Below are 20,083 nucleotides of genomic sequence, written 5' to 3' on the forward strand. Positions count from 1 at the left end.
GGCCTGACGGGGCCTGCGGGTCGGTGCAGGGAGGGCCCGGCCTGGGCGGGAGGAGTGGGCGCGTTGTGCGGGGCGCAGGGCGCGTTGTGCGGGGCGCGGGGCTTGCAAAACAAAAGCCAGGCCCCGATCTCCGGCGAACGCAGACTCGGCTCGGAGCCTCCGGGAAGGCGCGTCCGCTCGGAGCCCACGACTGAGCGAGACGCCCGGCGTTGACACTGTCCGCCCCGTCCTCACCGACCACGCACCGGGGTAAGAAGCAGGCCGGCCGGAGACGTCTGAAGTGCGAAGATTGCAGCCCCGGGAGTAAAACGTCAGCAAATAGGTGGAGATTCTGGTCCTTTCTTTAAGCCAGGCGGTAACTGTAACCCGGGCCTCAGACCCTTTGATGGGGCAGAGAAGTCTAACTGGTGACCATGGTACTCCACTCCATCACCCGGGACCTAGCAGCCCTGGAGAGAGTTCCCCCAACTCTGCTTTTCCTTTGTCCTTTTTAAAGTTTAATAAGCTCACAATTTAAATCTCATTTAGAAATCATTTTTTAAAAGCTATCAGAGGAACTTCTATTATCCATGTATCCTATGACCATCTATAGACATAGATTCTGTACATTCTTAAATTTCCACTGATTGAGATGACAGTAAATGCTCAACTATTGTATAGTCCTTTTAGGAAAATCACAAGTAAACTGGGGGTGATGGCCTCACCTATAATCCTTTCTGTTCTGGAGGCAAAACTGGAAGATTGCAGTTAAAAGCCATCTGGAGATCTCACCTCAAATCAATAACCTGGCATGGCAGTGCAGGCTTTGAACCCAGCTACTTAGGAGGTATGGGCAGTGATGTAAGATTCTCTGTGAAAATTAAGTAAAACAAAAAGTTTATTTTTTTTTCTGTGGACTGGGAAAGAGGGTAGATTATCATTAACACCTCATATATGATCAACCTTGACATTAAAGATTGCAGGACCAAATATATTTATCAAGAAACAGGGAGTTGGGCACTAGTGGCTCACACCTATAATCCTAGCTACTCAGGAGGCTGACAACAGGCAGAAAAATCCCTGTGAGAGACTTATCTCCAGTTAACCACTAGAAAACTGTAAGTAGCTTTGTAGCTCAAAATTGTAGACTGCTGCCGGGCGCTGGTGGCTCACGCCTGTAATCCTAGCTACTCAGGAGGCTGAGATCTGAGGATCGCGGTTCAAAGCCAGCCCGGGCAGGAGAGACCGTGAGACTCCTATCTCCAATAAACCACCGGAAAACCGGAAGTGGCACTGTAGCTCAAGTGGTAGAGCGCTAGCCTTGAGCTGAAGAGCTGAGGGACAGCGCCCAGGCCCAGAGTTCAGGCCCCACTATTGGACCAAAAAAAAAAAAAAAAGAATATATATGTGATCTTACCTATGATACTGTGGACCTGCTCTTCTCATATATATAATATATATTATTATAAGTGCTAGTTCTGAGTTTCTTGGTAACCCTATTTAGCACATGACATACAATTTTTGCTTTCATTCAGTATTTACCATAGAGCATGTTATGTATCACAAATCAGAAAATATTTTTATTTGTTGTGCTGATCCTGGGGCTTGAATTCAGCCTAGGAACTGTTCCTAAGTTTCTTTTGTTCAAGGCTAGTGTTCTACTACTTGAGTTACAGCTCCTCTTCTGGCTTTTTTGGTAGTTAATTGGAAATCAAAGTCTCCTGGACTTTCTTGCCTGGACTGGCTTTGAACCAGTCTTCAAATCTCAGCCTCCTGAGTAGCTATTACAGGCGTGAGCTACTGGTTCCTGGGCAGAAAATATGGTAAAATCAGTATAGACATATAGTTATCTCAGAGCTTTAAAAATGAACATATACACAAAGGCACATTGCCTATGTGCATCTAGTCATACAAAATAATATTTATCGAAATGAATTCCAGGAAGTGGAAAACTGTCCAGACATAATGGCATTAAACCAGAGGAGTCATACAAATTACAGAGGAGAGTCTCCTTACATTCTAGTAAAATGCTTACTGGATCTGCTTGACTAAAGACATACCCTTGCTCACTCTGAGTAGTGATTGAAATAAATCCCAGCAACACCAAGTGGGGTTGAAGAAGATCACAATTGTAAATTGCTATATAAATAAAGGCAAGTACTTTTAAGAAATCTCAGCTGCATTGTGTTGCTGTTCAGCAGCTCCCATTACGCAAGAACAGGGTGAACACATACACATTCATCTCCCTGGTGCCAGGAATGTTGTCCTGAACCCCTTGGCAGGATCAGAAATACTGCCAGAGGACGAATACAGAAAGTTGTTATGGAAACAAGCCTGCTTCAACTCAAAGTTATTTACAGACGACTTTCAGGATTATCTCATGCTACAAAACCAAGTCTTGCTTCATGCAGGCCAGTACTACAAATACCTATTTTTAAGGTTTCTTCAGACAGCTGTCCTAGAGTTAACATGGTCTCCAGAGACGGGGTGGTGATGACATCACCAAGGGTGATTTGTGTGTAGCATTTTTGTGTCCCACATTCGAAACTTGTTCACACTTGCCTTGCCATTGTCCAGTGTGTAGGCTGCCCTAATGCAGGAACAGGGTGGCTGTTGACTACAGCATGTAGCAGGGAAACATTTCCTGTCTCTCTGGACCCACCTATGATAACTGGACCTACCCTTGTCATTCTCTCCAGTTCCCCTCCAGGCTGGACAGTAGCAGCCGCTTCTGGCCATCAGTTTTTGCCCTTAATTTGTTTTTTGTTTTGCCCCTTCTCTGTCCTTAATTGTGAATTGGAATTTTTCCAGCTATTCAGGAGCATCTTTGAAAAGAGGAAGCTTTTTGTTTTATTCCTCTTGTTTCTGAGAAAGTGATTGAATAATGAGGATTTTCATAGCTTTTGAAGGATCTTTTGAACCTTTTGATGTTTCAGCAGATGAAACTGTGGAAGCTGTCAAGCTGATGATAAAGGTACGCACTTTGTCCCAGAGCCACTAAAATGTATATTGATTTTAATTATGCAGTATAGCTTAATGAATGTGTTGGATGTTTTCAGCAAGCAGTAAACTGATGAAACGATTTGAAAGTATCACTATTTGTTTGTTTATAAGATAGGTTGGTAAGAATCTAGTAGCTTTGGAGAGGTTAATACCAGTATCACCAAATAATAGTAATTATTACCATGTTATATTATTATACATATTATTACTGAAGGAAAATCTCAGTTTCTTAGAGTTGGTGAAAATGAAAGTGAGGGCCCCTCCCTCTTCATAAACTTTTGGGATTTCTATAGACTCCAGGTTAACCCTGTCTAATATTTTTCCCTTTATCAGAAAATAATTGTAATACCAATTGGAAACATATTAGAGATAGAGGAGAAAGACCCATACACACAGAGGACGGAAGGCAAGGGAGAGAAATAGATTACAGTTCTGGTCTAGTAATGCAGAGATGTCCTGTCTTCATAATATGTATTGATTTTTAAGGATTATTTCCACATTCCTCTCTCTGAGGACAAACAAGGCCGGCGGTCTCTGGAGCTAGTGTATGCTGGAGCTGCTCTAAGGAACAGCTGGAGTCTTGCTGATGTTGGAGTATCTTTCTGCTCAACTCTTAAATGCTTTGTTAAGGTATGATGATCAGAGTAACATTTGTCCAAGGTGTCTATTTCACTTCAAATTAAGTTGTGGATAACCCACCCGAATTAGTTTCTTAACCTGGAAGGAGGTGGCTTTTGTTTTCTTTTGTTGCCTTCTGTCTTTTGTAAAATGCACTTAAACATACTTTGTGCATGGACAAGAATTTTGCCCTCCTGCCTACTCTTTTTTCCCCTTTTCTTCTCCATCCCCTTGCTGCCTGCCTCACCCCATCACCACACACCAATATTAGAGCAAGACTAAGGGGCAGGTCTGAAAGAGTTACAGCGGAGTATGGCTCAGGTGCCAGAGCACTGCCTAGCAAGTACGAAGCCCTAAGTTCAATCCCCAATTTGGAAGGATCTCACGATACTTTAAATGAGAGGTGATGAAGAAATTAGGTCACTCCCAGAAGCCACAATAATTAGGGCAGTATAGTGTAGAAGAAGAAATTCTCAGTAATGGTAAGAATGACAGGACTGTTTATGTATCCAAATCTAGCCAGAGCAGAAGTTGAATTTGATAATAATCGTTAACACACAGCCCTTTCCACTTCTAGAGTGCCCTTAATTAATGATGCATAACTTGGGACCTCTGGCTAGGCTTTATATTTCACAGAAACATAAAATGGTAAAATATCCAAATTTTGTGCCTAGAGATTTTCTGGAGTTACTGTCTTTAACTTGCAACCTTTTTTTAAAGGGACAGGAGCCAAAAAATTTTCAGAGCTAATTGCTCTAGCATTTGTCAAGAACAAGCTTAGTTGAAAATAGATTTGAAAATCAAAAGAAATTTAAAAACCAAATTTGTTAAATTCCCATACCTGAACTGTTCAGCTTGCTGTGGAGAGGTACTCAGTCCCATGTTGACAGTTGTTTTAAATCTTCATGTGGTCTGCTGAGTGTGATCCTGCCCTGAGTGTTGTGAAAATGTGCCTCCTAAAAGGCAAATGGTGTCCCCGAAGCAAGGTAAAAATGAATGTGCTTAAGTGCCTGAAGTGATAAAGTGAAAAATTGGTTTGTTGAAAGATGACATGTCTTTAGTAAAAGTTGGTTAGTGTATAGGAGTCAAGTATGAGCATTGGAGGTGTTTCCTTGGCTACACCTCCCACAGAGACCCACAGACTCTCACCAGCCCCCACAGAGACCCACAGATACCCAGGGTCTACTGTACTCTTTACCCCACAAGAAAACATGAGCCTCAAAGAACTACTAAAGTACAAAGTCTCCATTAAGTGGGCACTTACTTTCTCATATTTAACATTAATTTTTTTTCAGGGGTTGGAGGCATGGCTCAATTGGTAAAGCATTAGTCAATGAGTAAATGCATCAGGTACAATGATCTCAGATGGAAAGAGAGAAAAAGATGGGGGAAGAAAAAAATTTTATTTCTAGTATTCCTTTAATATGTATTAAGTAGTAAAGATATGTAAAATAATAAGCATTGCATGACCCCACTTGCGTAAACAAAAGACTATGTTATAATGTTTTATAAACATTTAGACCATGTTATAATGTTTTATAAACATTTAGACCATGTTATAACGTTTTATAAACATTTATTGATATATATTTTTTTCTATCATTGAAGAATGTTTAATTTTCCAAAAATGAATTAACAGCCAGATGCTGGTTGCTTGCACTTGTAGTTCTAGCTACTCAGGAGGCTGAGATCTGAGGATCATACTTCAAAAACAGCCTGGACAAGAAAGTCCATAAGACTCTTATCTCCAATTAACTACAAAAAGGCTAGAAGTGGAGTTCTGGCTCAAGTGGTAGATCAACAGTCTTGAGTAAAAAAGCTAAGGGACAGTGCCCAGGCCCTGAGTTCAAGCTCCAGAACCAGCACAAAAATAAAGTAATAATTAATAATTAATTAATAATTAATAATAAAACAAAGCAACATCTATCTCAGTGATGTAAACTTCTCACAGAGCACTAATATTTTCTGGAATTTTAACACCATGAGTAGGATACAGAGGTAAAATAATTTATTCAAGAAGGCCAAACTAGAATATAACTGTTCACAGAATTGGCTGACATACAAGTTTCAATTAAAACTCTCAGGTTCTGTGGAAATCTTCCTGAGTATATTCTTCTGTATCTAACAGAATCACATTTAGGAATTGTTGTTACTCATATTCGAAAGGAAAATAATGTCTTTATTCTGAAGGAAGAGAATCACCTAATGTTGGCTTACCTCTAAATAAATTTCTGTTTAGACAGTAAAATAAGTCCATTTCTAAAGTCCACACTGCTTACTATACAAATACAAGTTGAAAAAAATAAGCTTATAATAGCAAGTTCTCTTCATTAAATAAATAAAAAAAAAAGCCAAGCACCTATACCTGTAATCTGAGCTACTTAGGAGGCTGAGATCTAAGGCTCACAACTTCCAAACTAGCCTGGGTAGAAAAGTCCAGACTTTTATCTACAGTAAACTACTCAGAAAAGGCCAGAAGTGGTGGTGTGGCTCAAGTGGTAGAGTAGTAGCTTTGAGCACAAAGAGGCATAGTACATGAACATTTTTATTGAAAAGTAAGACGTTTTGTGTGTATCTCCTACCATGGCATCTTGGTTTGTTTCTTTTTCTGTTTGTTTGTTTCTATTTTTTATTTTTTTTGTTGGTCGTGGGGCCTGAACTCGGCCTGGGCGCTGTCCCTCAGCTCTTCAGCTGTAGACTAGAGCTCTACCACTTGAGCCTCAGCTCCACTTCCAGCTTTTTCTGCTTATGTGGTGCTGAGGAATCAAACCTAGGGCCTCATGCATGCAAGGCAAGCACTCTACCACTGAGCCACCTTCCCAGCCCCTGGTTTGTTTCTAAAAGGAAAAAATCTAATATTAAGTATGCCCAGCAGTGGCCTGCATATGGTATTGTTTACTTAATACCATCTGACTTCATTGGGTATAATTAGCCAGCCAGTCCTGATTCAGAATACTTGGGGAGCAGTCTCACAAAACAAGGGTGGAGAGGTGCCTTTCATGCAAGGTGGCAGTTGCCATTAATTGGTACCTGTCTGCTCTCTGAATGCACCCAGAAGGCAGAAGCATCTGTCAGTCACAGCAGACTACTTCCTTTTGCCTGCTATACCCTTTCATTCTTTCTCTCCTTGCCCATTCATGAAGAGTTACTTGAAGAAAGCAGATTTAGATTGCCTCTCTATCTCTTAATCTTGTAGCTTAGCATTAAAGGTGGAGATTATCTGCTTTTTTTTCCCACTACCTAAGAAAGTCATGATTGAGCTAAATCTACAAAACAGGAAGCACAACCAGTTTCCCTTTTCATTAAGAAAGAGGAAATGTAATCATCTTCTCCTCCCCACCCACTTCTCATATTTGCTGATTTGGGCTTGATTAAACTTTGCTAGCAGGATTAATATTTTCCTCCAACTTTTCAGTCTGCCTCCACTAATGATATCTCAGCACCACTCTCTTTCTCATTTGGGTTGTAAGATAAAATGAACATTTAAAAAACTCATACTGTACAGGTGGACCTGTTGCAACAATGAGAAGTACAAGTTGTTATGTCGAAAACGAACTTTACAACTTTGGTGGGGGGGGGAGGATTGGGGGGGCAGGAGGAGAATGGGAAGGGATGGGAAGGGGAAACAAAGGAGGAGGCTACAATGCTTGATAAGAAATGTACTCATTATCTTGCCCATGTAATTGTAACCCCTCTGTACAGTATTTTCACAATAAAAAATGAATAAAATTAAAAAAAACTTACACTGTAGTTTTAATAGTAAAAATACGGGGTTACTGCATTTTAAAAAAACAACAAAGCAAATAGACAATGGGGAACACTGAACAAGGAGAGAAACTTTCCCTGCCTCTCTCCCTCGACTCAGTTCAACTCCTGTTGCTTTCTTAGACAGTTTTTAAATCAACCAAAAATTTAGAACCCACCGCATTCCAAATCAAAGCCCAGAAGAAGGGAGGGCCTCACCCAGATCACACCTCTGCCAGTACAGTGTGGGTGGGTGTAGATTGTCCACATCGTCCAGGTGTCAGCTGTGTCCACTAAGTGAGAATGGCCTCGGGGCCCTGTCAGGTCTCCTCCAAGCAGGGCCTTCCTTAAAGTCACTAGTGTCCCCAGCGATGGATGAGGGGTTCCACACACAATCACAGGTCCTTCAGCTGGACTCATGAAAAATATTCCGAGGTTTCTCACAAAAAGGAGTCCCACAAGATACATTTTTTCACAAACATTTAGGATAATAAGGTAGTGAGAAATTGATCACGAATCATTTCCTGCTCCTCATGCAGCAAATGGGAGTTACTGGCTCAAGATGGTAGCTCCTATCTGGTGCTTTTATCCCTTTTGAGGTGGGCCAAATCATCTAGTCATGTCATTTAGCAACTCATCCTTAGACAGTAGTTCAGGCTGGGCTGGACCAGTGAGGTCCACACAAAGCCCGGTGGCCTTCCAGACTTCCTTTTGCCTGCTGCATCCTTTCATTCTTCTTTCCTTGCTCAGTCATGAAGTTACTTGAAGAAAGCAGATTAAAATCCACTCCATCTCCTAATCTTGTAGTTTAGCTTTAAAGCGGAGATAATCTGGGTTTGTTTTTTTCAGTTTACTTCCTTTTTTTGACTCTGAGTCTGGCCCTCCTGATTGATAGTTGTTTAATCTTTTTGTTTCTCCTTCCCCGTTCAGGACAGGGGAGCAGGACAGTCAGAACTAAACTGGCCTTTGTTTTCACCCTTGGCGGCTCCAGGGTCCTCTCACACCTCTGTCCCTAACCCCACCACCAAACAGTGAGTTCCTTCCTGCTCCTTTCTGTCACTCCCTAGGAAGAAGATAAGCCTGTTCTCTATGTGTTCAATGCTGTGACCCAGGAGACAATGCCAGTCTTGGAAGACATTTCTCTTTTGGATAAAAAAGTGTCCGATCTACGGACACTTGTGACTGGGCAATGTGGCCTCCCTGTGAGTGTCTACTGTCTCCGCACCCCACAAGGACTGGAGATGTATGACTGCAACACGCTCAGGGACTACCAGGCGGACCTCGGTACTGCACACCACCCTCCACAGCATAAAATACTATTCTGAAACCGACTTTGTGCACCCTTATCTTAAAATGGTGCCAGTTAGATTAAAGCAATCATTTATATACAGTGCGGGATGAGGTGCCTCACCACACAGACATTTGCCCTAGAGTCAGATTACAATCTCTCTTTAAATGTTGTACTTTCAGGTCTCTGCTGGTAGCTAGCCATCAAAAAGACAAATCCAAATTTGACAAACTCTATATTGAATGTTAACCATATTAGACCATGATTTGAATCTGAAAGAGAGTATTGCATGGGGGGGGGGTAAAAAGATTATTGTTTGGGGAGAGTGAGTCCTGCTGACATTAGCAGGTGAGGCTGCAGCTGAGTCCTGAGTTCTCCCAATTTACCCCAGGGCTTTGCAGGCACACGGGTGAAGCAGGCTTCCTTCCCGTAATTGCTAGTGAGGCAATGATCCATACTTCTCCTGGCTACTGTGTCTGCCTGGCAATATTCCTCACATTGTTTCAAACTGAGGCAGCCAAAACTTTGATATCAATTATTGTCCCCATTTTTGACCAGAGAGAGTGAAGTTGTAAGATCTGTCCCTGGTGTATCTGACTAATTGTGCATGCTTGCTGGAGGTTGACCCGGTCTGGAGAATGATGAAAGCTCAAGCGATGATCGAATTGTCCAGAGAAATGCCAGAAGACAAAACAAAACTGGGAGAAACGCTCATACTGTCCTCAGGTCCTACGCTGTTCAGATCACAATGACATCGTAGAGCTGAAGAATTCAGAAATGGCCTAACCTATCTTTTTTTAAAGCATGGTTTTTGAATGGCTCACTCAAGATGTAGGTTGCATGCTTTAGATATGAAAAAAAATCCCATTTTAAAGTCATGCAGCCAAAAAAAAAAAAAATAGTTCAGGACAAAGCTCTTAGTACAAGCAAAGTCTTTTAATTCCCTTGCAGGGAAAATGTGGAGAGATGGGTTGAGTTAGCAGATTTAAGGTGGGTAGTCTGCCTGTAAAGGTGGGGTGCTGAACACGGTGAGAAGTGCTACAGAGAGCCGTGTAGCAAGGGCCAGACACGGGCCAGAGGCCAGCACTGCCAGGGCTTGGGACGCGCTGACATCAAGGCAAGCAGGCGTCCGTGGAGGCAGACGGTGCGACATGGGGGCTGTTGCGGAGTCAGGAGGGAAGCAGGGACTTTGTTCTTTGGCAGATGATGAAGAACACACTTTCACCAGGCTGGGAAAAAGCCAGACAATCCCCAAACCTTTGATCCAGTGAAAGGTTCTCAGTGAGCTCAGGGAGAACAACCTGACAAAGCAGATGGGGACAGAAAGATTGTAAGGCTTAAAGTGAGAAGTGCGGGGCAAAGGGCTTTCCGGGCGACAGAACATTTAGTAATTCAGTAACTTACTCAGAATCTGTCCAACTAGCCAGGTACATCCAACTAGCAATGTAATCCCAGCTCTCCAGGAAGGGAAGGCAGGATAGGGACTTGGGCTGCATAGAGTAAAAAAGAAAAAAATATGTAGTACATATACATTTTTTTTTGGCCTGGGGCTTGAACTCAGGGCCTGGGCTCTGTCCCTAAGCCTCTCAGTGCTCAAGGCTAGCACTCTACCACTTGATCCACAGCGCCACTTCTGGCTTTTCTGTGTATGTAGTACTGAGGAATCAAACCCAGGGCTTCATGCATTCTAGGCAAGTGCTCTACCACTGAGCCACATTCCCAGCCCACCTATACATTCTTTTCTTTTTTTTTTTGCCAGTCATGGTGCCTAAACTCTGGGCCTGGGCACTGTCCCTCAGCTCCTCAGCTCAAGGCCAGGGCTCTACCACTTGAGCCACAGCGCCACTTCTAGCTTTTTCTACTTATGTGGTGCTGAGGAATCGAACCCAGGGCCTCATGCATGTGAGGCAAGTGCTCTACCACTGAGCCACCTTCCCAGCCCCCACCTATACATTCTTATATAAAATTATATAGGACAGATGTTCATTTTAGCTCCATTTCTAGTTCTTAACTCTGCCCAGGTTTTCCTCTCCTCTGCTTCCCTGCATGCTTATCTGCTTGTTATTCTGTATATGTTTTCCATGTGATGATAAGCAGACACCAATCCTTTCTAGAACAGAGTGAATGAGTGTGTGCCTGTTTTTCACCTTCTGATGCTGGTGACTGGTTTTTACTTCAATGCCTCCTGCTTGTATTCATGACCAGCTAGAGTGCATGGTCCCTTGGAAACTAACCCAGGAGCAGAGAGAGTCCTGCCAGTTCAGATACTGATTTCTGGGCCAGCTCCAGGACAGCTCTGCCAACACTGGGAAACCTACTGTGCCATCTTAATTCCCTTTATTTAGGAGAAAACTGGGGCTTAGAGAGGTGACCTGATCAAGGTCATACTGCCCACAAACAGTGACCAAACCCATAACTGGGTTCTTTTCAATCATTTATATGGCCAAACCAGCAAGCTTTTATTGATGTGCTTTAAGTTCTGATGTTTTACTTTGATTCTTCAGTGTAGGGAGCTCCAAGCCAAGGTAAAGGTTTCCATATTCAGGAAGAATGCAGACATGGGGGAGACGGGAAGCCCCCACCGACAGTGTTGGGACTGTGCTCTGGAACAGGCTGGTGGCTCCCAGGTGCTCTCCAGGCTACACTGTGTATGGTGGATGGGTTTGCAATGGGAAAACAGGTGTAGCTTTGCAAAGCTCAATTTCCTGGGTCCCCTATTTGAAAAGAACCTACAGTTAGGGTAGTTAGGAGACTTGCACAGTGTGGGGTCCTGAGACTTGAGTTTTCCTACTTTTACTGTCCTCTCCGTGAAAAGCTTGGGAAGTATGTCCTGAAGCAACCCGCAGTTTTCAGGAGGTTCCAATAGAACCCCTAAGCTTAAGAAGGAACTTAAGTGTGTGACAAAGAAGGCATTAGAGACCCGAAACCCTGAAAGGCTAAAAGGATTATTCAGTCAAGGGTGATTAGAAATTCTCTGAATATTTAAAAGTTGAGCATTTAAGAGAAAAAAAAACTCTCAATTGCTACCTTTGTTCTTTGAGAAATAAGGACCACTTTACTACAAGTAATTGAATTGCTTGTTATTTGCTTACAATTGCTAGCAAACGGGGAATTGATGTGTCCCTTCTGTGTGTGTGTGTGTGTGTGCGCACGCGTGCGTGTGTCTGTGTCTGTGTGTGCTGGTACTGGGACTTGGAACCAGTTCCTTAAAGTGGAACAAAATCCCAGCTCCAGGGGGGTGCCCTCCTGATGTTAAAGAGGATTAAGCTAGAGGCAGCTGAGAGCCTGGGGGCAGGGATGGGCAGATAGGCGGACGGGAACCCCCATCCCTACATCTGATAGAGGGAAGTTAGCCTGCAATAAGTCTTGCTAGTGGAAGTCTACAGCTGGCAGCTGGAGAGCAGAAGACCCTGTGGGCAATCAGTCTAGCAGGACTGAGGTGGCGGCTGACACTGGAGACGCTGGAACCGTGAAGCAGAAATGTGACCCCTGAGATTAAGGCTCAGAGCGGGAAATTTAAAGATGATTCTTCAGTCCTGAAAACCCAAAGACAGTGTAGGCTGGCGGGGTTCACCACAAGGGGCTCAGGAGGGGCTGGGTCAGACAAGGCAGGTGGGATGCACGGGGGAATGCCAGCTCTCCACCCTGGAAGGACCAGGGCTGCTCTCTGTGCCTGGAGCCCAGAGAGCTCACACAGAGGCTGTGTCGCCCCAGCTATGGGAGAACAGTGAGGCTAGCGCGTTCCATGGCTCATCTGTGATGATTAGGGTGCACAGAAGGGAAATGGCTTTCCCAAGCTAATAGAGGCTCAAGTTTAAACAACAAAATCTCCTTCCAAGGTTACTCCTCCTTGGGCATCTGGCTCATGTCTTGGTTTGGAAAAGCTTTCCTTATCACTAGAAGTGTTGCGGACTGTCAAATCATAGTGTAGACTGAGCTAGAACTACCTTTTTAAAAATACTAATAATATTAGTACATGTAAATTGTACAATGGAGGCTTTATTGTGACACTTGTAGCCTGTAAACTAAACTGCTTCCTTCTCATGATCCATAGGAACAACACTTCGTCTGGATGTCTGGGATGGATGGAAGGAATTTCTGATGGGCTGTCTCCTTGGACAAAAACTCAGAGTCCAACGCTATTTATCAAAAGAAGGACCGGTACTCAAGTAGGGGGATAAAGCAAATGCGGCATTCATGGACTTAACTTCTTGCTAAGGCTCTGTTACAGCTGAAGCTCCACGTGAATGCTGCTGGCCCCAGTTACCCAGATGCTGGCTGGAGTGGGGCTACAGAGTGCATGAAATAGTTAAATAGAGACTGTTTAGTGTGGTTTGGATTTTACACTTTGAACACTTTTGAACATACTTATTTTCAGAATAAGTAGGTCGCCACTCACATTCTATTATTATTATTATTTTGCCAGTCCTGGGGCTTAAACTCAGGGCCTGAACACTATCCCTGAGCTTCTTTTGCTTAAGGGTAGCACTCTACCACTTGAGCCACAGTGCCACTTCTGGCTTTTTCTGTTTATGTGGTGCTGAGGAATCAAACCCAGGGCCTCATGCATGTAAGGCAAGCACTCTACCACTACTTCATAAAGTATGTTTGATGTGGTCTTTATCTGAGTGTTCACAATCTGCCACTGGTGAAGTTGCTCATATGGCTGGTGAAGAGGAGCAGGTGGGTTAGAGGAGGAGCCTACACAGTAAAGCACTCTGGCCAGCTGCTCCCACCTGCCTAAGCTGCATGAACCTTTAGGGTTCAACTCAGTGGTGGTTCAGGACAGTGCCCCTTCCTGAGAGATTCAACTCAATGTTACAAAAGGCCATAAAGTGACAGGTTAGGGGAGCCACTTTTTCAGTCTTAGAAAATGCTCAAATGGTTTACACTAACTTCTGTTTGGATCCTGATCTCATGATCAGGATTCAGACACGTAGCTGTGTTTCAGAAGAATTGAATGCAATCCGAGACCCACACTGCTACATGCACTGTCTTACTTCATGCTGACACCTTATGAGGTGTTGCAGGTGCAGTACAAAGGCCAGTGCAAACCCAAAACAGGGAAAGAGGAGGTGAGAAGTGGAGACAGGAGCAGATGAAGGATGAGTCCTTGGAGGCCAGAGGAGGAGTCTATAAAGTTAAATTTCACCAGGAAGCGACTGGGGGCTGCAAAACAGTAGACAGGCAGCCCCCAGGTTATGGAATACAATGTTCCCTGTGTGCCACGTGGCTCTAACAAGACGGGGGGGGCCAGCACTGGGAAGGTGGGAGGGAAGGGGAAGGTGGGGCGCCAGCACTAGGGAAGGCTGACCAGAGAAGAGGGGTGTAGGGAAGAGCAAGAGGTCAGGTCAAGATACTAGTACTGACAGGGAGAAGCCAGAAAATTCTAAACCATGCGGCATTGCTTGTAGTCATTTCCATTTGCTACTACATATGAGTAAGCAGGACCTGTAAAACTTAACCTTATGTTACCTAAGCCTTTTCTTAAACATGTTAAGGGAAACAAACATGGTGCTGGTTTTTGCGTTGCTGACTTACCAACCCTCCCCCCCCCACACCTGTTTTCCTCATCCAGGTATCAGAGAAGGGTGGCTCTGTACATGGCCGCCTTTCACGGCTACACTGATCTCAGCGAGTGGGCCCTGAAGCAGGGTGCCAGGCCCCACGAGGCAGTTGGTGCTCACCCCTACCGCGCGTGGTGCCATGAAGCCCTTCACGCAGATGTCTCCAGATGCCCGGTGCATGCCGCTGCAGAGACTGGCCAGCTGCTCGTTCTGAAGGCCTTTGTCAACTGCAGCGTTCTGTGTCTCGTATGCAGAGATGCTGGGGGACAAACCCCACTGACCATCGCGGCCAGACACAGGCACAAAGACTGTGTGGTATATTTGCTAAGCAAAATGTGGTCCACGGTGCCTTTTCTGAAAATCGCAGTCCCGATGATGCTTTATATTAAAATAAAGCAATGGATCCTCCGAGCTCAGAATCACAGCCTTCACAAAAGCCAGCTTAGCAGAGCAAGAGGCTTGGGGGCAAAAGTGGGAGACACTGTGATGGTGGATGGCTTTACCACCCCAAAGATGACCTCCAAGAGCTGGCATAAGGCTGGGAACAAGGACTCACAAAGCACCCTGAGCAAGCTCCCACCCCATCAGGGGCAAGCTGCAAGCAGGAAAGCTGGCAATTCTCTGGTGGTTTCACAGAGGAGCTCCAGAGAACAGACCCTCACGTTGCCTCTGCTGGTAGATGCAGATAGGTTCTCTGACATACAAAGACCCCAGCTAGAAAACCAGAAGATAATTACTGCTCCATCTGGGAAACAAGAGGCGCACATAAGAAATACACACCTTCCCCAAGTCCCCCTCCCTCCATTTTCAAGAGTGGGCTGCTCCCACCCGCCCTTGTACTACGCATCGCCACGTGCTGAGGGCCTTCTAAGGTCCTCCTTCGCGTCTTTCTCACAGTACAGTGGGAGGACCCCCCGGGAGAACGCGGTCTACTGCCTAGCTGTGGCAAGGTAATGCTTTCTCCTTTGAGCATGCTGAGTAGACTTTAATACAGCAGGCCCTGGGCAGAGAACGTTTTGTAAAGTCCTCCTAGAACAGCAAAATCAGTTGCTTCAAAGCACCTAATGAAACCCAGCGTCAAAGACCACATCTTGCTGCACATGGCAGTTCATGTGTACAATATGACACTCAGAACACTGAGGCAAGAGGATCACAGGTCCAAGGCCAGCCTGGGTTACATAGCCAGGTCATGTCTCAGGACACCATGTCTAGGACACAGGCTCATGTTTAGGACACAATGGTAGTTGTGTATATTCCCCTTACTCCTCCAGCTCTCTGGAGGAAGAGTCATGAAGAACTGAGCATCACTCTGATCTGTTACTTAGGCTGGGTTTTTGGAGCTAAGAGGAGAATGTTAATTATAGCTCAAAGGAAAAGAAAAACTTAGCCAGGCGCTGGTGGCTCACGTCTGTCATCCTAACTACTCAGGAGGCTGAGATCTAGGATCATGGTTCAAAAAGCCAGCCTGGGCAGGAAAAGCTGTGAAACTCTTACCTCCAATTAACCACCAGAAAAATCCCAAGTGGCGCTGTGGCTTAAGTGGTTGAGTACTGGCCTTGAGCTGAAGAGCAGAGGGACAGTGCTCAGACCCAGAGTTCAAGCCTCATGACCGACAAAAAAAAAAAAAATAAGAAAAATGAATTATGGGAAGAAGCTGTTGAAATGGTCATGGAGGATGGATATTAATGAAAATAGAAGGAGAGAAATGAACAACACTGTTGTTTAAGTAACAGTTTAAGTACAAAGACTGGAGCACATGTACCCTGTAGTGGCAAGGGTGACAAAGAAGGTGAGTTAAGAATGCAGTCCACTGAAGGGGACTTCAGGCACACTTATTTGCACAAGGTAAGTTTAGATCATTCAAATGCATTTCACAGAAAATTCACATTAAACCACAGGACCTGTGCATTGCCAATGAGCTGTATGGATGCCTATATTAGAAAAGCATAGTTGCATGGTTAGCTTTTCTCCCTCAGTATGATGGAAGGGTGAAAGAACAAAGCTAGATTGTCGCTGCCTTTTTGTAATTGGCTGTGTAGTTCAATTCAACTTTAGAGGGCGTTTGTTGCCACCTAGTGGTAAGACGAACCTGGGCTGTAAAACGCAGAATTTTAATACCCCATCTGAGGTTAACAGTAGATGAAAACTATTTATGTTGCAGTGCTTCAGTCTTTGTAATTTATGAGAGATCTGTGGAATGCACAAAAGGAGATCATCTAACTAAGTTAACATATAGAACCAGGCGTGGAGGTACACACCTGTAATACCAGCACTTGGAAGGCTGAGGATTTTATAAGTCCTTCCATAAGTGCCTATATGGTCCAGTGTACTGTGAGGTAGAGTGGAAATATATGAGTTTGTTTCTGAGAATCTAGCCCAGGCCTTGTGCATGCTACAAGCATCTTACCACTGAGTTACATACCTAGCCCCCGGAATTTGTGCTTTAAAGGTGACATATGTATAGTTTCAGATGACAGCGGCCACCAGTGCTTCCTGAGTGGAGTATTTCCTGAGGGAGTGGCATGTGTATAAACAGTAACGCTCCTATGCCACACTCACATCCCCCACAGAGCTTGGTGGATGTGCACGCTTCCATATATCCATGTAAACACCACCCAGGTCAGATGCAAACTGTCTTCTGCACCCCCAGATTTTTCCTCATGTCCCCTGCCACACCCCCTTCCTGGAGACCAAGAGGTAGTTGGGTTGGGCTGGCTTCTCCATGTTTATAAATGCATGTTATCCTCGTCCAGGAAATTGGCTTAATTTAATCCAGTTTATAGTATCTTCCCACAGTTACACTGTATTTGTGCACATATTCCTGAAATTACCTTCTACTATCATTAAAAAAAACTTGTAAAGCAAAAAACCCCACTGGTTGGGTCCCAGTGGCTCAAGCCTGTAATCCTAGCTACTCAGGAAGCTGAGATCTGAAGATCCAGGTTCAAAGCAGACAAATCTAAGATACCCTTCCTTATCTCCCAACAACCAGTGAAAAGCTGGAAGTAGAGCCATAGCTCAAGTTGCAGAGTGCCTGTATCGAGCAGAAAAAGCTAAGCAAGAATACAGAGTCCTAAGTTCAAGCCCCAGTACTGGCACCAAAGAAAAGTTCCTACCATGAGTCTGGGGGTAGGCAGTGATCAGGGAACAAGTGGTACACAGGAATGCCTACGTTTTCACATGACGCCAAGTAGTTTCTGTTTCTAGTTGTAGGTTCTGAATTCTAATGCTGCCTGCAGGAGAAGAGTCATTCCCTAGATAGACCAACAGCAGCAACAAAAGCAAGCCAAACATTCCCTTCCTCTCAGCTATGGACAGAGGTGAGAATGAGCTTCCTTATGAATCATGTCCTTGTCTTGCAGTGCCTTTAAAGAGAAACGCTGGCTTCAGCAGTTAGGAATAGCAAGAGTCCTGGCCAAAAAGAGCATTTCTACGCTGACTACCCAGGAAGGTTTGGCCGTGTGTGAAAGCCATCCACAAATCACGCTTTGAAGTCATGGCAACCCTGGTTTGGGCGAAGACCTGGTGAGATGGAGTCTCCGGCTCTCCCATGAAGACCACCCTCAGCAAGTACGGAGTGTTTGCTGGTGTTTCCTTGGATCCCAAAACTCAGGAGAGATCCTGAGGAAGAACTCACAAGCAACAATGGCAGTTGCTTACCATAGGATAGAGGATGGGGCGTTTATTGTTTGATTTTCTGCTTTTCTGGATTTTTTTCAGTGCTTTGAGGTTTTTAAGTTTTACAAATGTAGAACATAATAAAAAAAACTAGACCTAAGTTTAAAACTTTTACATGAGAAAGTCCTTAGGAGAGTTACAAATGAGGACTGCAGACATCTTTTTAACTTCTGCTGGAAGTCTCTATTAACTTAAATGAAGGTCATGTTTACAGATAATGTATTGGGTGGGTGGTAAATGTAAGGACCAAGGGTCTGACATAGATCTGTGCAAACAACATTGGCCCAATCCAGATGTGGACCACTTTATTTGCAATCAGAAGGTGTCTTCAAGCCCCTTTACAAGGCAGTCTCGGGCCAGATTCCCAAGTCACTGTGCCTGGGTTATTTTGCTCTATTGATGTTTGGGGATTCAATTACATGGCCGCATGTGCCAATGCTAATTTGTTTTATTGCTTACTGTGCATTACTCAATTGTACAGATACAGTATAATCTATCTGTTCAACTAGACGGAGATTTAGATTGTCTTTGGTTTTGAGATACTATGAATGAAGCCCTTAAGAACATTATTGTAAAAGCTTTTGTTTTCCTTTCTTTGGGTAAACAACTAGGAATTACTGGATCATAAGATGAATGCACACTTAACATATAAGAGTGGTCCAAGCATTCTCCGGTGCTTTTCCCATCTCACACTTCCGCTAGCAATACACAAGCGCAGACCTTACCTCATGAGCTTCACTAACGTTCGCTGTCAAGCGCTGTCATTTTAGCCATTCCGTGGTCCTCCTGCTTCAGCGCCCTCAGTGGGATTATGGGTATGTTTTGATGAATAAACGGTTTTAGATTTCAGTACAAGTTACTGTTTTTATCTCCATGCTTTGTTTCCTTTCTTTTTTTTTGTTGGTCATGGGGCTTGAACTCTGGGCCTGGGCGCTGTCCCTTAGCTCTTCAGCTCAAGGCAAGCACTCTACCACTTGAGCCACAGCACCACTTCTGGTTTTCTGGTGGTTCATAGGAGGTGAGAATCTCACGGTCTTTCCTGCCCGGGCTGGCTTTGAACTGCCATCCTCAGATCTCAGCCTCCGAATGGCTAGGATGACAGGCGTGAGCCACCTCACCTGGCCTTTGTTTCCTTTCTATGAATACTTTTTTTGGTGATGTTGGAATTTGAACCCAGGCCCTGGAGCTCACTTGGCTGGCTTTTGGCCGGTCCCCTACCCCTTGAGCCACACCTCCAGCCCTGCTTTCTGCAGGTCATGTTAGAAACGAAGTCTCACAGACTTTGTCCATGGGCTGGCTTTGAACCGAGGTCCTCTGACCTCAGCCCCCGGAATAGCTAGGATTGCAGGTGTGAGCCTCTGGGCTCTGACAATTCCTTACCTACCCTGGACTCGGGAAGGTACCTTTCTACACTTTCTTCTGGAAGCTTCACTGGTTCAGTATCTCTCTGTCTGTCTGTATCTCTCTCTGTCTTTGTGTCTCTCTCCGTCTCTGTCTGTCTCCGTCTCTGTCTTTCTCCGACTCTGTTCTCTGTCTGTCTCTGTTCTGTTTGTCTCCGTCTCTGTCTGTCTGTCTCTGTCTTTCTCCGACTCTGTTCTCTGTCTGTCTCTGTTCTGTTTGTCTCCGTCTCTGTCTGTCTGTCTGTCTCTGTCTTTCTCCGACTCTGTTCTCTGTCTGTCTCTGTTCTGTTTGTCTCCGTCTCTGTCTGTCTGTCTCCGTCTGTCTGTCTCTGTCTGTCTGTCTCTTCTCTGTGTCTGTCTCCGTCTGTCTGTCTCTGTCTGTCTCCGTCTCTGGCTGTCTCCGTCTCTGTCATTCTGTCTCTGACTCTGTTCTCTGTCCTTCTCCGTCTCTGTCTGTCTGTCTCTGTTCTCTGTCTGTCTCTGTTCTCTGTCTCTGTGTCTGTCTCCGTCTCTGTGTCTGTCTCCGTCTCTGTCTGTCTGTCTCCGTCTCTGTCTGTCTCCGTCTCTGTCATTCTCTATCTCCGACTCTGTCTCTGTCTGTCTGTCTCTGTTCTGTCTGTCTGTCTCTGTCTCTCTGCCCCCCCCCCGCCTTTCCTCCCTCCCTACTCCCACTCTTTCCCTCTCTCTTCGGGCCCCGCAGCTGGGTTTGGGGAGCTCCGGGGAGCGCGGGGCCTCCCGCAGTCTCGGGTTGGCAGTGCGGCTCGCAGCCCGCGGCCCTGCGCGGGGCGGGCTGGAGGCCGGGGTCC

General features: G+C 44.9%; 2 protein-coding genes across 2 annotated transcripts in view; both read left to right on the forward strand.

The window, feature by feature from the left end:
• The first annotated feature begins 189 nt into the window (after positions 1–189).
• Positions 190–18,685, forward strand: Ankub1 (ankyrin repeat and ubiquitin domain containing 1). The gene is made up of 7 exons (XM_013029863.1): positions 190–355; positions 2,791–2,953; positions 3,469–3,612; positions 8,412–8,628; positions 12,687–12,801; positions 14,211–15,149; positions 17,562–18,685. The coding sequence occupies exons 2-7, from the start codon at positions 2,864–2,866 to the stop codon at positions 17,689–17,691; spliced, it is 1,635 nt and encodes a 544-aa protein (XP_012885317.1). The 5' UTR covers positions 190–355; positions 2,791–2,863; the 3' UTR covers positions 17,692–18,685.
• Positions 18,686–18,688: 3 nt separating this feature from the next.
• Positions 18,689–20,083, forward strand: part of Commd2 (COMM domain containing 2) — a 12,617-nt gene continuing 11,222 nt past the window's right edge. Inside the window, exon 1 of the mRNA XM_013029870.1 lies at positions 18,689–18,692. Within this exon, the coding sequence (XP_012885324.1) occupies positions 18,689–18,692 (4 nt within the window). The remainder of the gene's footprint in view (positions 18,693–20,083) is intronic.

This window comes from Dipodomys ordii, unplaced genomic scaffold (genome assembly GCF_000151885.1).
Source record: "Dipodomys ordii isolate 6190 unplaced genomic scaffold, Dord_2.0 Scaffold124, whole genome shotgun sequence".
NCBI classification, from domain to species: domain Eukaryota; kingdom Metazoa; phylum Chordata; class Mammalia; order Rodentia; family Heteromyidae; genus Dipodomys; species Dipodomys ordii.

Coding starts and splice junctions, on each gene's coding strand:
- Ankub1 (XM_013029863.1), top strand. CDS start 2,864: ATGAGGATTTTCATAGCTTTTGAAGGATCTTTTGAACCTTTTGATGTT. Junction 8,629..12,686: donor GGACTACCAGGCGGACCTCG/GTACTGCACACC, acceptor CATGATCCATAG/GAACAACACTTCGTCTGGAT. Junction 15,150..17,561: donor TACTGCCTAGCTGTGGCAAG/GTAATGCTTTCT, acceptor CTTGTCTTGCAG/TGCCTTTAAAGAGAAACGCT.